Here is a 15,594-nt window from a genome sequence, read left to right as displayed (position 1 = left end):
ATTTGCATAGAGGTACGTGTAAAGTGACCACGTCTCCTTCTACTGATTTTTGTTGCTTTATAAGAATTGTACTAATTGGTTTTGTTTTGTTTTGTTCTTTCCCCGTGATTGGAGATTGCTCAGATTCCAAGAATCAGAATCAATTAAAAATTTGGGGGAGCGTGCCTTTAATGCTCGTGTCATCAGTGCGCGTGAGGGTTGGTCGTATGACCCAGCAATAAAACCAACATGTTGTGGAATTGGCCAGTGGGCGTTGCACCTACTCCCCTTGGGTCAACAGCCAGAGAACAGTGCTCCAGCCCCATGTTACATATCGACGCCTGATTGTCCCTTTGGAATGACAGCAGTGATGGCAACACAGGCCACTCAGCAGTCCTGCAGAAGTCCTGGCGGAATTCGACGACTCCCTCCAGCGAATCCCACCCCCTACTGGTCACATGATGCCCTCCACCCCCCCCCCCCCACCCCAATGCCACTGATGGCATCACACACCCCCCTGAAAACTGGCACTTCAGATTCATTGCAGAAAGCCAGGAGTACCCCAAGGAATTGCCTTTGTTGTGAATAAGGCTGGTTTATTTGGTAGTGGGAAGGGGGGGTGGTCTCAGGATGTAGTTGTGATGGTAACACCAGCATTTGTTTCACATCCCAAATCACCCTGGAACTAAGGGCCTTTCTGGGCCACTTGAGAGACAGGAGTCCCTCACACTCTTGTGGGCCACATACAGCTCAGATTTGGTAAGAAGTACAAATTCCTTCATGACTCTGATGGATTTTCCTTTGTAAATGAGATTTTTTTAAGTAGCAGTACCATAGTTTCTCTGATCATTACCAGCTTCTTATTCTGGATTTATCTAAGTTCCCCATGCTGTAGCGGGGTTTAAATTGATCACCCCCAGATCATTAGTTCAAGGACTTTGGATGGTTATCTTTATGGTCCCAGTTCCCTGTGGTTATCAGTATTCGTTTGATGTTTAGAATCAAATCTGCTGTGAAGTGGGACTTACAGGCTGCAACCTCTGGTGTCCCAGGAAGTTTTCAGTGAAAGGTTTTTCCAAGGTGAGAATTGAGCTCCAGGTCTCACAATGTAACATCGGAGGTTATTTGGAACACTGGGTCTGAGCCAGAGTGTTGTGCCCAGTCCTTAGGAGATGAGCACGCCTCAGCAGATCAAAAGGCAACCACGTTATACGCAGTGGGCACCAGAATGGCTGCCGAGACTCGTACTGATAAGATTGCCAATGTGTACTGTGGTGCTTCCAGTCTGTCGGAGTCAAGCTGCAAAGAAATTTCTATACACAGAGCATTGTGAGTCTTTTGAAATACTCTTGCCTGGGAGAATATCGGATGTTTAGTAGATGAGTAGATTGAAAGCTTTTGAACACTGAACGAATTGGAGGAATATAGGAATCTAGTGGGAAAGTGGATCGGGATGGGAATAGCCATGATGTTCAGTGGCAGAGCAGGCTCGAGGGGCCAAATGGCCTACTATTCTTTTTTTCTCTCATTATTGTCTCAGGCAAGAGCCTCATTCTAACCTCACTGTCTCTGCCAATCATCCTATTTTAGTTTTAGACCCTGTGGGATTTTTTTTGTCATATCTCTCTTCTTCACAGGCCTTTTCTCTTTCAGCGCACTCTTCGCCCCTGAGGGCTGTCACTCTCCCAGTTGTGGAAGACTCTGGTCACTTTGGCCCATGCCCTGCCTCTGGTCTCGGCCCTGGGTCGCAGACAGCAGCAAGCAGTGGGGCACTGCAGGGGAGCGCGCGGTGCTGCAGAAGAAGCCAGCCGTGCTAATAGATCCCCCGCCCCGCTGAGGCTTGTAGGGCCGGTTTGCGTTGTCGTAACCATAGCGATGTGCTTCTGCTGTTCAGGAGGAGGAAGATGGCACCGAAGATGATGGCAATCCCAAAATGGACTTCGCGGTGACAGCAAAGCCGGGTTTCACCATCCGCAGTTTCCTGGACCAACTGGACGACAGCAGTGATGGTTTCACGTCACCGATGGACGAAAGGACACCAACCCGATGCAGCCTTGATCTGCGGCTCTCAAACCTGCATTCTGCCTCCATGTGAGTATTACAGAAGAGCCTCTCCAGTAACACGTGACGCAGCGATCACCGTCTCACACATCAGCGCACTCACTACTACATGACAAGCAGTGGGGAGTTATGTCAGAGGTACTCCCTAATTATTAAGTAAGAAAGAGAAGACATGGAGCTTCGTTCAAGGGGAACTTGCATTGGTGATGCTTTCTGAGATGGAACATGGAACAGTACAGCACAAGAACAGGCCCTTCAGCCCACGATGTTGTGCTGAACTAATTAAACTCGTAATTAAATGCCTAACTAAACTAATCCCTTCTGCCTACTCAAGGTCCATATCCCTCCATTCCCTGCATGTTCATGTGCCTCTCTAAGAGTATCTCAAAAACCTCTATTGTATTTGCCTCTACCACACCCCTGGCAGTGCATTCCAGGCACCCACTACTCTCTGTGTATATAAAAAACTTGCCCTTGAACTTTCCCTCTCTTACCTTAAATGCATGCCCTCCAGTACTGGACATTTCGACACTGGGACAAAGGTACCTGCTGTCTACCCTACCTATGCCTCTCATAATCTTATAAACGTCTATCAGGTCTCCCCTCAGCCTCCGCTGCTCCAGAGAAAACAACCCAAGTTTGTCCAACCTCTCCTTGTACTATATGACCTCTAATCCAGGCTGCATCCTGGTAAACCTCTTCTGCACCCTCTCCAAAGCCTCCACATCCTTCCTATAAATGGGGCGACCAAAATTAAATGCAATACTCCAGATGAGGCCCAACCAGAGTTTTATAAAGTTGCAACTTAACTTCCTGACACTTGAACTCAATGCCTCGACTAGTAAAGGCAAGCATGTAATACGCCTTCTTTACCACTCTGTCAACTTCTGCAGCTCCTTATGGGGAGCTAGGAATCATCTCAGAAATATTTTTAAAAAATAATTTTCCTCCATTGGATGATCAGTATCTAAACCCCATTCAGTGGAAAATCAATGGCTTCTCAATCATCAGGCTCTATGCATTCCTGCTACCAATTCTTGGCAAATCCAGTCTTATCTTGGGTTCAGCTGGAGCTAACAGGCTTCAGCTACACCCTGAATCAAACACCCGACCCAAGGTCCACAGCTGCTCTCTCGATACAAATTCTCTCGGTGTTGTTTACTCCAAGTCAGAATGTCCTCCAGAGATTTGATCACAATATTCTTGGCTGATATTCCAGTGTATCTGGCAGTTAAAATTGTGTTTTTTTTTAAATATTTCAACACAATGTAATGATTCTGGACTGACACTTCTTTAACCTGCCATTCTAGGCCTGAACTGCTGGAGCAGCTGCAAGAAGCAAGAGCTGACAAAAAGCGGCTCCGCAAAACCCTGAGGGACTTCGAAGACACTTTTTTCCAGGAAAATGGAAGGTTGGTTAATTTTTCATTTGAACTTTATGGGGATGATATTTACAGGCTATGAATTGTTTGTTAAAACAAATTAACCTTGGTAGAATATTCATTTTTCTTTAGCTGTTTGTTGATCAAACGACAGCTAAAATCTCGGATCAGCTACTTGTAGGAATTTTAGGAGCCAATCATTGTGGCACTCCAGAAATAGATCAAGATCAAAACGAGAGGCTGGAACTCTGTTCAGTGAACCAGAATGTACTTGGGATTTCTTCTGATTTGATGCAACAGATACAATAAATTTACTGGGGCAAGAAACCAGCTGCTGGACGAACTCAGCGGGTCAGACTGCATCTGTGGAAGAAAGTGGACAGTCGGAATTTTGGGTCAGGACTATTTGGACTTGTTTTTTGCTCCAGATTCCAACATATTTGCTATCCCTTGTGTCTTCGATAAGGTCTATTAGGTCCCTAGTGCACTGTAGATGTCGTCAGTGCATCTGATGGCATGGATGCACTGTATCACTCAATATCACACTTATATGTATAGATATTGGTTCATTACTGTTACTTGTACCGAGGTACAGTGAAAAACTTGTCTTGCATACCGATCGTACAGGTCAGTTCATTACACGGTGCAGTTACATCGGGTTAGTACAGAGTGCATTGATGTAGTACAGGTAAAAACAATAACAGTACAGAGTAAAGTGTCACAGCTACAGAGAAAGTGCAGTGCAATAAGGTGCAAGGTCACAACAAGGTAGATCGTGAGGTCAGAGTCCATCTCATCGTATAAGGGTATGGGGTAGAAGCTGTCGTTAGGTCTGGTGGCACATGCCCTCGGGCTCCTGTATCTTCTACCTGATGGAAGAGGAGAGAATAGAGAATGACCCAGGTGGGTGGGGTCTTTGATTATGCTGGCTGCTTCACCAAGATAGCGAGAGGATAAGACAGAGTCCAAGGAGGGGAGGCTGGTTTCCGTGATACGCTGGGCTGTGTCCACAACTCTCTGCAGTTTCTTGCAGTCTTGGGCAGAGCAGTTGCCATACCAAGCCGTGATGCATCCAGATAGGATGCTTTCTATGGTGCATCAATAAAAGTTGGTAAGTGTCAAAAGGGACAAACCGAATTTCTTTAGCTTCCTGAGGAAGTAGAAGCGTTGGTGAGCTTTCTTGGCTGTGGCATCTACGTGATTTGACCAGGACAGGCTGTTGGTGATGTTCACTCCCAGGAACTTGAAGCTCTCAACCCTCTCGACCTCAGCACCATTGATGTAGACGGGTGCATGTACACCGCCCCCTTTCCTTGAAGTTAATGACCAGCTCTTTTGTTTTGCTGACATTGAGGGCAAGGTTGTTGTCATGACACCATGTCACTAAGCTCTCTATCTCCTTCCTGTCCTCTGACTCATTGCTGTTTGAGATACGGCCTTCAACAGTGGTATCATCTGCAAACTTGTATGCCTGGTGAAGCTCCAGACTAAGGGTCTTGGGGACAAATACTAACGTCCTCGTGTGTGTTTCAGCTCAAGGTGACTGGAGCCTTATTCACTGGTTTATTCACCTTGCGTCAGAGTTTAAAATAACTGACAGTACAAACGGAAGTTCACCTCGGTGCATCCTCTGAAAGAAAGTATATCTAATAGTGCAGTGGAAATAATGAGTAGATCATCTAGTGGTTAGTGATAGATAAAGGTTGGTGAGGACTTCCTCTTCAGATGGGGCTGGAGATTATTTATATCCACCTGACAGGCCAAGGCACCTTAATATCTCATCCTATATGCAGCACTCCCTCATTATTGCTCAGAGGGCATCAGCCGAGGTTTTGTTTTGAAGTGTCTGGAGTGGGTGTTGAACCTACCTCTTTCTGACTGAGGTGGACACACTGGACATTAAACCACAGCCAACGCATTGGTCATGAGTGTAGTAGAAATAAGCTAATGTCACCCTAACCGTCCTGGGAAATGGTTGCACCAGAAAAGGATTGGGTTTCCTCCATGATGAGGTTCCATAATGGAAGAACTGTCCACACGAACTCCTGGTTGTATTTGCATAGGGCTGGAGATCAGGTTCCTTAGAATGAATGCCAATTTAGTCATTACCTAGTGAAAATGAGCTTCAAAGTAGATGTTGTCAATTTCACTGATGGCCTTTATCTGCTTTAGAGAGAGAGAGGCCATACTCGTCCCAACTACCTGCACTCCCCACTGACCTCCATTTAAGATAGATAAGATATCTTTATTAGTCACATGTATCTCAAAGTACACAGTGAAGTACATCTTTTTGGGTAGTGTTCTGGGGGCAGCCCGCAAGTGTCGCCACACGTCTGGCACCAACATAGCATGCCTACAACTTCCTAACCCGTACGTCTTTGGAATGTGGGAGGAAACCCACGCAGACATGGGGAGAACGTACAAACTCCTTACAGACAGTGGCCAGATTTGAACCCACGTCGCTGGCGCCGTAAAGCGTTACGCTAACTGCTACACTACCGTTTCTTTGGTTGTGCAGGAAAAGATTATAGAAGATGGGTCCAGAAAACAAATGCTACCCTGTTGCAATTTCTCTGATCTGTAATTTCAACAGCCTCCATAGAAGGGGGCACAGGAGACTGCAGATGCTGGAATCTAAAGCAACAAACAAGATGCTGGAGGAACTCAGCGGGTCAGGCAGCATCTGCAGAGGGAAATGGACAGTCAAGGTTTTGGGCCAAGACCCTTTATCTGGACGTGTGGACATAGAAGCCCCCATTTACTGATGAAGGTCGTCAACCTGAAATGTTGACTGATTTCTCTTTCTGAGTTCTTCCAGAATTTCTGGTTTTATCTCAGATTCAAGCACTTGCAGTTGTTTCTGTCTCCCATTACCTCATGCTTTTTGCATCCCTGAGCATCCCAAAGCATTTTACAGCCAGCTTTTCAATCGCTGCTGTAATGTAGGAAATTTGCAGCTAACATACACACAAGAAGCTAGCACAAATGTCAATGTGATAACGACCTCAAGAGTGAAGGACTCTAGGTGAGCAATCATAGTATATGAAGGACCTCAACAAACATGATGTTTGGGGACCTCAGTATCAGGCTATTCAGCAGGGGACATTGATTGGTGGCATTCTTATGGGCTTGAACAGTGGGACTATTAAGAGACAGGGAGAATTGGAGTAATTGTACGAAATAGCACACTTCACTCGTGAGCCCATGCTCCTGCAATCTTATTCCCAGAAGCCAAATAACAGCTTGCACTTATGCAGAATATTTCCCCCTCAGATCTGATTCTCCTGTCATTCTTAACACAGGAAAATGTTCCAAGGTGATCCATTGAAGCAAAATATGACACAAGGGAAAGACAGAGAAAGTAAAAGGGGTACAGATTCCACTTTATAAATGAAAACTTCCATGCATTGCTGAGAACCTGGAAAAACAAACAAGTTAGCCTGAGGGGGTGGTGGAAGCCGAATGACTGATAGCATTTAGGAAGTGTCCAAGCGAGCATTCGAACCGGCTAGGCACAGAAGGCTACAGGCCAAGTGCTGGCAGATGGGGTTGATACAGAAGGGTGCCCGCTGGTTGGTGTGGATGTGATGGACAGAATGGCCTGTTTCCATGCTGTCTGACTCTAACTCACATTCAGAATAATGACCAGAAAGTGTCTGTGAAGCACTTTGGGCAGGTGTGAAGGATGAAGGATAAGCTCTTTTTGCCTACAGTGGCATCAGAATAGAAGAGGTAAGACGTGGGGAGTGCTAGAATTGTAAAATGTTCCCTTCCTGTTCCTTCAAACTACTCTTTTTATTTTGGATAGAAATGTGCAGAAGGAAGATCGAGCCCCCATGGCTGAGGAATATGGTGAATACAAGCACGTCAAGGCCAAATTGAGACTACTGGAAGTGCTCATAAGCAAGCAAGATTCGTCAAAGGTCATATGAATGTTCAAGGACGCCATGGTAACTCTTCATTGCCTCTGTTATCTAGCGGGAGGTCCTACCATGATATCAAGGGGATGTGCTGGCTTCTCTCCGGTTTTCACAGTGAAAGATGTCCAGAGGCAGCGAGACAGTGACCAAGAGGAACTGCCACACCACCACCACCTGTGCTTCTAGGGAAAGGTTTATCTGAAGGGATCCATCTCATCCTTCCTGGAGCATGAATAAAATCAATTCCCCAAACCATTGATCGCCCTTCTGTATTGCAAACCTCTAATCCCAGAATGAATTCTGACCTCCAGCTGATTATGTTAGACTGTGCCTATGCCTTGAGGCCAACAAAGTCGACTTTATGACCACACGGATTGAGCGTGGCCTGGATAAAGAATGATGCAAGAACCCAGCGGCTGGTTCCCAACGTCTTTAAAAGCATGAAAGAATTACGTGTGGCTGCAGGAACTGGACAGCTCTCAAGAGATATTATTGAACTGAATTTATAGGCGACATTTATCAAGTCTCCATTAAAAGGGGATTTTTTTTGCTCTGTGGGATGTTTTAATAACACTTACCAAAAAGACAATCAATTGAATGAATAGTGGATTGAGTCCCGATTTGTGTGTGCGGCTTTTATTTTGGAAGAAATGGCACCTGCATTCTTTGCTTTTTAGATACCAACTGATCGTGTGCGTTTGTGGAAATCATAGATTAAAGTGCTGGGGTTTGGGGTGGAGACAGGAGTTACATATTTTCCAGAGAACTTGGGTGTTTGATAATAATTGAAGGTAGGGAGCTTTAAGTTAACAACCTACCCTACAGGCGAAGCAGGGATAATTGTGAGATGCAGTGGCTTTTTAACCTGTTACTGACACAGAGAACTAAGTATGGAAGGTCCAAGCATCCATCTCATTGCCGATCCTCTGACAATATAAAATTGCCTCAGCTTAACACAGTTAACACTCTCAAAACTTTTCTTGTCGGTTAGAGGTAGAAATAATTTTTGAGACAATAACTACATTGTTCTCATTGTATTTTACTCATACACTAATCCCTCCAAAGAATGATTAAAATTGTTATGCATCCAGTGGACATCATCCTTTTTAGCCAAGAACTTACTCCCCATGTAACCACTGCTATCCACCTTCCAAGCTTATCAGTACCTAAAGCTTTGCAAAGAGGGCTGCTAAATTTGGTAAGAATCAGCTATCTTTAGAGTCAAGAGTGAAGAAGAGCATGTTGCCTGCTGAACCTGTCTCTCCAGTCAGTCTGGTTTTGTAATGTACACAAGAGAGTTCCACATCCAAAGCACAGAGGTAGAGACTTGCTCTTGATTCTTCCCGGTAGCAGCATTCCTCCGAAGCTAATGGAGCTGAATTTCAGAAGCAGAGTACCACGCTCGGTTACTGCTGGTTTGCATTTTAACAAGGGTGACTGAGTCCATGAATTTTCCATCTCGGGGCACTGGGGGAACATCGTACGCAAGTAACCACCTTGGGCTGACGGAGAGCACTGGGAGCCGCAATCTGAGAATACAAAATCTCAGGTGAGATTTTGGGTCGATGGAGAGCTCCGGGAGCCCCGATCTGAGGTGATTGTAGGAAGGTGAGTGAAGCCAAACACTGCAGTGTAGATGTGTTGAATCAGTACTCTGTTCACAGGGATCCAAGAAAGGGGTTGGAGAGCCCTTGGTTTTTCCCCACATTCTCTCAGTTAATTCCAATGCCCTTGGTCCTAAAATCTAACCCCTGTGTAATCTACATTGGGTAACACCCCAGTCCATCCAAAAACACATTGTTCTTCCCACTCGTGGTAGCCACAATATAGATACGTGTGTCAATACCTCAGCGGGTTTGCAGATGCTAATTGTGCTACGTAACTGAAAGCTGTTGCTTTTTCACACACGTTCAGCATCAGTTTACAAAAACTTTGGGTTACGTAGCAAATAAAAATAAAATTGAGGAGCTGCAGTCAGGAACATTGTACTTGCAGATCCTGGTTGAATTGTCTCCACTTGGCTCTCATTAATCTTCATTGACACATCTGACCATCCTCAACAGAGACATGAACATTGTCAGGTACCTGTAGCTGTCGCTGACTGAGAGACGTGGGAAGTGTCATTAGAAGCTCAGTGACATCAGAAATTTCCCTGTTGTCCTCCTGGCTATTTGAGATTGGAGCTTTGTGTGGCTCGCTGGAAGGTTTCAGACAGTCTAGGCAAGCCTGAATTCAGTGGAACAAGCATTTACTTGCATCGGTGTGCAGTAAGATGAGGGTTTGGGTTTTATTTAACATCAGAGAATCAGATCTGGTATTTTTGGTGCAATGTATCGAGCAAATCTCTTAAAGTAGTAAATGTTCGAAACCTTTAGCACATCAGGATGAAATTCCCCTTTCTGGTTGTTTTGTGGAAAATGCATCAGTGTCTATTGAAATGGTAGTAGGAACAATTTCATGTGCTTCTAAGTGTGAACTTGTATGAGTTTTCACAGACACAAGGGTTCGGTAATGGGAGCTCTAACAGTGCAGATCTTCTGTAGTTGCTACATGGTCAAAGCAGGCAATTTGGAATTCCTTTCCAGGCAAATCAGTTGATAAGTTCGTATTACTTGTATCTCAAGTTTATTAGTGCATTCCGAAAAAACCTAATTCTGTGAGATTAAAACACATAGTCAACCAGTATTTGAACTGGCCCATTCTGGGCAGGTTGGATAGCCTTTTGGTGACAACTCACAATGAACTAAGTCATTGATAAAGGAACCAGACATCCAAAGAGTTAAAGGGCGAGGGAAACACTTAGATATCCCACTGAAGTGAATGACAACGAACTGATGTACATCTGATCTCTGCAATGCACGTCTGGTGAGATTTCATTCGTAGGGTGTTGCACCTTCCCTCTCTATCCTCTCTGTGGCTAATTAAATAGATAGGGGACAGAGAATCTAATTCACTTCCAGTCGTAGGATTATAAACTCTGCTCAGTACAGCCTTGTATGACGTTTATCTCCGGACTAAAGCAGCACAAACCCTGCTGAGAGAACGTCCTTGTATAGGCTACTCAGTGCCAGACCTACTCATAATCAAAATTGCCACTTCTGGCATACAGAATAGAGAGCTGGGGTATGGGCATCTGACCTACCAATGCCCATACTTCTATGAACCTACCCACCATCTCTGCTAGGAGGGCACATTCACATATCCGTTCCCATCCCTGAATGAGGGACATGGACACATCTGACAATCCTCAACAGAGATGTGGGCAGTGTCAGGTATATAAAGCTGTACCTGACTGAGAGACCTGGACAGTCAGGTGTCTATAGATGTCTGTGAGAGATATGGACAGTGTCAGGTATCTGTAGATGTCCCTGAAAGACATGGATAGTCAGGTGTCCCTGACTGAGAGACATGGACAGTGTCAGGTATCTGTAGCGGTCTCTGAGGGACATCAACTCTGTCAGATACCTAACCATTCCCTGACAGAGGGACGTTGTTCAAGTTGTGGATGATTGGCTGAATTACCGATGCCCCGTCCTGTAAAGCTTTAAGAATGTTCTTAGGAAGAAAGCTTCTCAACCCCACCTCGTCCTAATGATCACCTTATTCTATAAGGTGCAACCTATCTTTTTTACAATTAATAGAGACAATTGCAACAGTGGTTTTAAAAGTTCTTTTTACATATGTGGAATCCTTTGAAATTACAGAAACATTGCTTATGTAGTGGGAATAGCTCATGTAGGCAACTTGGCTGGCATGCACGAGTTGGGCTAAAGGGCCTGTTGCCCTGCTGTATAACTCTTACGATTCTCGTGAAATCAGTAACTCTTCCTGTGCATGCTGGATCCTGGGGGAGTTTGGGGAGAACAACTGAAATTTTCTAAAGGGAGAATTTCACTGGTAAAATGACCAAGATGGAGAAAAGATGGATGGATGGAGGTGAGGTGCTGGTATCTGTGACCTAAGGAAGGTGGAACAGACTTGAAGGACCGAAGGGTCTCTTCTGACTTGTGCACAACTCTGTGAAGACATTAAAAGCTACTGCTCCCCACAGTAAGAAAATCCTTTCCCAAGCATGTACTTTCTATTCTCTTCCCCCCCCCCCCCCCCCTTTTATAATTTCCTGTGTCCGTTTATAACAGGAACTTCAGGTTACATCATGGTAATGTTTAACCCTTTCTGTACGCTGATGGGAGGTTGTAGTTTCAGTGTTTTACTAATGTAGTTTCAGTGTTTTACTAACAGTTTCAGTGATGCCTTGCAGTAATCGTAATTTTAATGAAAATATATTAAAGTTAGGGCAAAATGTGAAGCTTTAAATAGGGGACAGAATCACATTCACACTTTGGTCTAGATATCCACTCTCCCTAATCCCACCTTAAAATGATGCATGCGTTCACCCCCTCTCACTGGATAAGAACAAGTCTGCATAATGTTGCTGGGTACAACAGGGAGAGGCAAACCCTGCAGGAAATTCCACTAAAAAGTGCACATTCAGTCATTACTCCTCAGAGAGGTCTTCTGCTTCCAAGCCTGAAACCTTAGATTGTAATGGTTGACTTAAAGCTTGCAGTGTTCGAGGAGTTTCTGCAGGATCATTCTAAATAAACAGCACGTGACAAAGCAATCAAATTCAGCCCTGGGCTAAAATAAACTAGAGATGCCATAAAATTTTGGACCCAGCTGGCACTAAATGTAAGACTGTGTGGAATATGATTGTTAGCTTCCTTGTACTCTGCTTGTGTGAATAACATTAATGGCCTTTGCATGCTTCTGTTGGTCTCTCTGGCTCAACTTTGCTCACTTGAGCTGTTGTGTGTGTGTTCGTGCTCACTGCGACTCACAGAAAGACCGTCCCAGTCTGCAAGATGGCCTTGGCACTGGGTCAATGCTTATGGGAAGAAACATTAATAAAACAGACTTTGCTGGTGTTAATGTTGATCTTTGAATGTAGACACTGAGAATGGAAAACTATAGATATGTACATTTTTGTACATGAAAGTGATTGTATTTTATATAACACAGAAAATATAATATTTTTGCTGCAAGTAGTGGCATCATTTTATTTCTTTCTGACTTAGCAAGAACAGAATGTCAAAGAAAATTATATATTATAGCCCATGAGTGCTTAGAGCACTCGGGAATTGCCAATATGTTCTGTCGCTTCAGATTTCTGGTTCAACAGAGAAATCTTGTGTTTTTATCATGAAGTCATAAGGTCGTACATCACCAGGTACATCCCAACCTCCTTGCCCAACCTACACTAATCCCATTTGCCCCATCCTTCTATACCTTGCCTATTTCTATCTAAATCCCTCTTAATTGTGGCTCGAGTTTAGATCTGGATCAATTCCATGGTTTTAACCGTACCCCAATCCCTACTCCAACTAAGCAGTACTTGCAACAAGTCACCAAGGTAACTCGAGGCTTGCTACTCAGCTACATGGTGACTCAAAGCCTGATACTCAGCTACGTAGTCCTACCCTTATTCTGCATTCTCTGCCCAAACAAAATCCTTGTATTGAAAATAAAACTGCAGATGCTGGAAATCTGAAACGAGAAAGGAAAATGCAGGAAAAACTCAGCAGGTCAGGCAGCATCTGTGGAAAGAGAAGCCAGTGTTTTGGGGTCAGTGACCCGTTAAGTCAGAATTCACCGACTGAAGGGTGGTAGAAATGTTGGCTGTTTCTCCTTCCGCAGATGCTGCCTGACCCGCTGAGAAAATCCACACATTCATTTCCCAACAAAAGTCAGCAGAGTTGAAGCTTGGTGGAGCTTGCCTCTCCTGTGGTAGCAAGCCATGATTTGTTTCTGAATGTACTGATGGGATGGAATCTGTCAACTTAATGTAGCAGAGCAACTAGGAGTTGTACTATTTTGCTGAGAAAACACCCTCCAACCACGATGATGCTGGAGCAACTCAGCAGGCCAGGCAGCATCCGTGGAGAAAAGCAGGCAGTCAACCTTTCAGGTCAGTACCCTTCTTCAGGTCCTGACCCGAAATATTGACTGCCTGCTTTTCTCCACGGATGCTGCCTGACCTGCTGAGTTCCTCCAGCATCATTGTGTTTTTCATCTAGATTCCAGCATCTGCAGTCCTTTGTTTCTATAGTATTACCCTCCAACCACCACCATCAACAACTGTGGTCATGCTACCAGTAACCCAGATCTTTAGCCCAATGACATAGACATGCAAGTTCAAATCCCACCATGACACCTGCGCAATTTAAATTCAAGTAAACGAATGCATCAGAAAAGTGGTGCAGATAAGTAGATCTGCTGTCTCACCGCTCCAGTGGCCCAGGTTCAATGCTGATCTCCGGTGCTACCTGGGTGGAGTTTGCACATTCTCACTGTGACTGCGTGGGTTTCCCCTAGGTCCTCAGGTTTCCTCCCATATCTCAAAGATGTGCATGGCGGTAGGTTAAATGCTGCGGTGAATTGACCCTGGTGTGATGAAAGGTTGGATCTGGGGGTTGCAGTTGAGGGGAATGTGGAAAGAAAAAAATTGGGTTTGGTCGAAATGAATTCCTGATAGTTGGCACGGATTTGGTGGGCAGAAGGGCCAGTTCTCTTTTGTATGACTCAGTGAAACTACTGGATTGCTGCAGAGGACTGATCTAAGATATTTTTATTAGTCACATGTATATCCAAACACACAGTAAAATGCATTTTTTGCAAAGAGTGTGCTGGGGGCAGCCTGCAAGTGTCGCCACCCTTCTGGCACCAACATAGCATGCCCACAACTTCCTAACCCGTACGTCTTTGGAATGTGGGAGGAAACTGGAGCACCTGGAAGAAACCCACGCAGTCAATGGGGAGAACATGCAAACTCCTTACAGACAGCGGCCGGAATTGAACCTAGTTTGGAAGAGATCCATTGTTCTTATGTGAGCCCGCATATTTGTGACTTCAGACTCAGCACTGTCGTTGGCCCATAATTGCCTTCCAATTGGCAAAACATGCCGCTCAGTCTGGGGGAAATGGGGGGGGGGGGGGCAATAAATACAGTTCCCCACACTGAATTGTTGTTTAAAAAACTACCTCATGTTCTACAAGTGTGCCAACAAAACTTGCCTATCAGGAGGTCCTATAATACTTAACATCAAATAAGAGGCAGCCAACTTACACACAGCAAGTCCCCAGAAAAGGCACAGTGATAATGGTCTTACAGATGGTTAGGGACAAATATTTGTGCTCTCCTTACATCCTCCATCTGCAGTGCTGCCACAGTTCCCCCTCTGACAGGAGGCTGTAATTGCGGCGTGACATGTTTACATGAGCAGTTTCCATACTAAGAAGTTGACATAGACATGGAATCTCAAAACGTGCGACTTTGAACTGGGAACTGAATCACTTTCACTTAAATATACGATGAATTCTTGTGCCTTGACTTGTCAGTGAAACATTTCCCAGGAAAATAAAAATCCAACAGATGAAATATATGTAGAAAACCAAGCAATAAACCTTCTGGCTTTATTTATCTTTTAAAAAGTCTGACATCATTTTAAAAAAGTACACACAGACAGCCAGATTTTAATCAGGAGCTTTATCTTGTGGAAAATCAGAAAGTAGAAAGAAACAGTAACCGATCTGGCCATGAAGGTTAGAAAAAGGTCACAATTCTGCCCAGGTCCTCTCTAAATAGAAGATCTGTACAAGCACTGCACCATACTTTGGAAAGCATTCAGTGAGACCGTAATCAGATGCATCAGATATCATCTCATTTTAGAATAGGACAGAGTGTTCCCTACATGCTCTTAATGCAGCAGTTAGGTTGTGCCCAGCAAGCATTTGTTACACCATGAAAACAGAGTAAAGGCAGCTTATTATATTGTGATCACATTCAGATATTTTCCCTTTACAATTAAGTATTCCACAGCGCTTAGTTAAAAGCTGCACTTTAAATGCAACAGCTAGTAATCCTTAGATGGACAGTGCAGTACATGGGGAATGGAGTCTGTCTTTGGAGACTGAGTGCAGTGGATGATTGGAAATCACTGAGGCGATACTAGGGAGGGGAAGCCGACCTCTTTTCCTGGCAGATTTTCTTTATCGCTCTGTGCCCTGACACTGGGTGTGGTGCAGGGATGAGAAGTGGCAACTCCCTGAGACATCCCTGCACCACATTCCTGGGACCACCAATGCCCAAGTTCAGATTTCGTGTGGCTACAAATAAAAACACTCTCACCCTAAGGCGACCCTCCTACCCGGGCAGGTGAACCCAAGGTGCTCTCAAGACTGGGCCTGCAACT

The 15,594-nt window shown here is 44.7% G+C and overlaps 1 protein-coding gene across 9 annotated transcripts in view; it reads left to right on the top strand.

The window, feature by feature from the left end:
• fam13a (family with sequence similarity 13 member A) overlaps nt 1-12,387 on the top strand; it is a 252,848-nt gene extending 240,461 nt beyond the window's left edge. For all 9 annotated transcript variants that reach the window (XM_052009895.1, XM_052009890.1, XM_052009901.1 and 6 more), the window contains 3 exons: nt 1,874-2,070; nt 3,351-3,452; nt 7,231-12,387. In XM_052009895.1, the coding sequence (XP_051865855.1) occupies nt 1,874-2,070; nt 3,351-3,452; nt 7,231-7,354 (423 nt within the window). In that variant the 3' untranslated portion in view covers nt 7,355-12,387. The remainder of the gene's footprint in view (nt 1-1,873; nt 2,071-3,350; nt 3,453-7,230) is intronic.
• Nucleotides 12,388-15,594: the final 3,207 nt, after the last annotated feature.

This window comes from Pristis pectinata, chromosome 2 (assembly GCF_009764475.1).
Source record: "Pristis pectinata isolate sPriPec2 chromosome 2, sPriPec2.1.pri, whole genome shotgun sequence".
Taxonomy (NCBI): Eukaryota; Metazoa; Chordata; class Chondrichthyes; order Rhinopristiformes; family Pristidae; genus Pristis; species Pristis pectinata.
The sequence above is the reverse complement of the archived record's forward strand: the minus strand, read 5'-3'. Positions and strand labels throughout refer to the sequence as shown.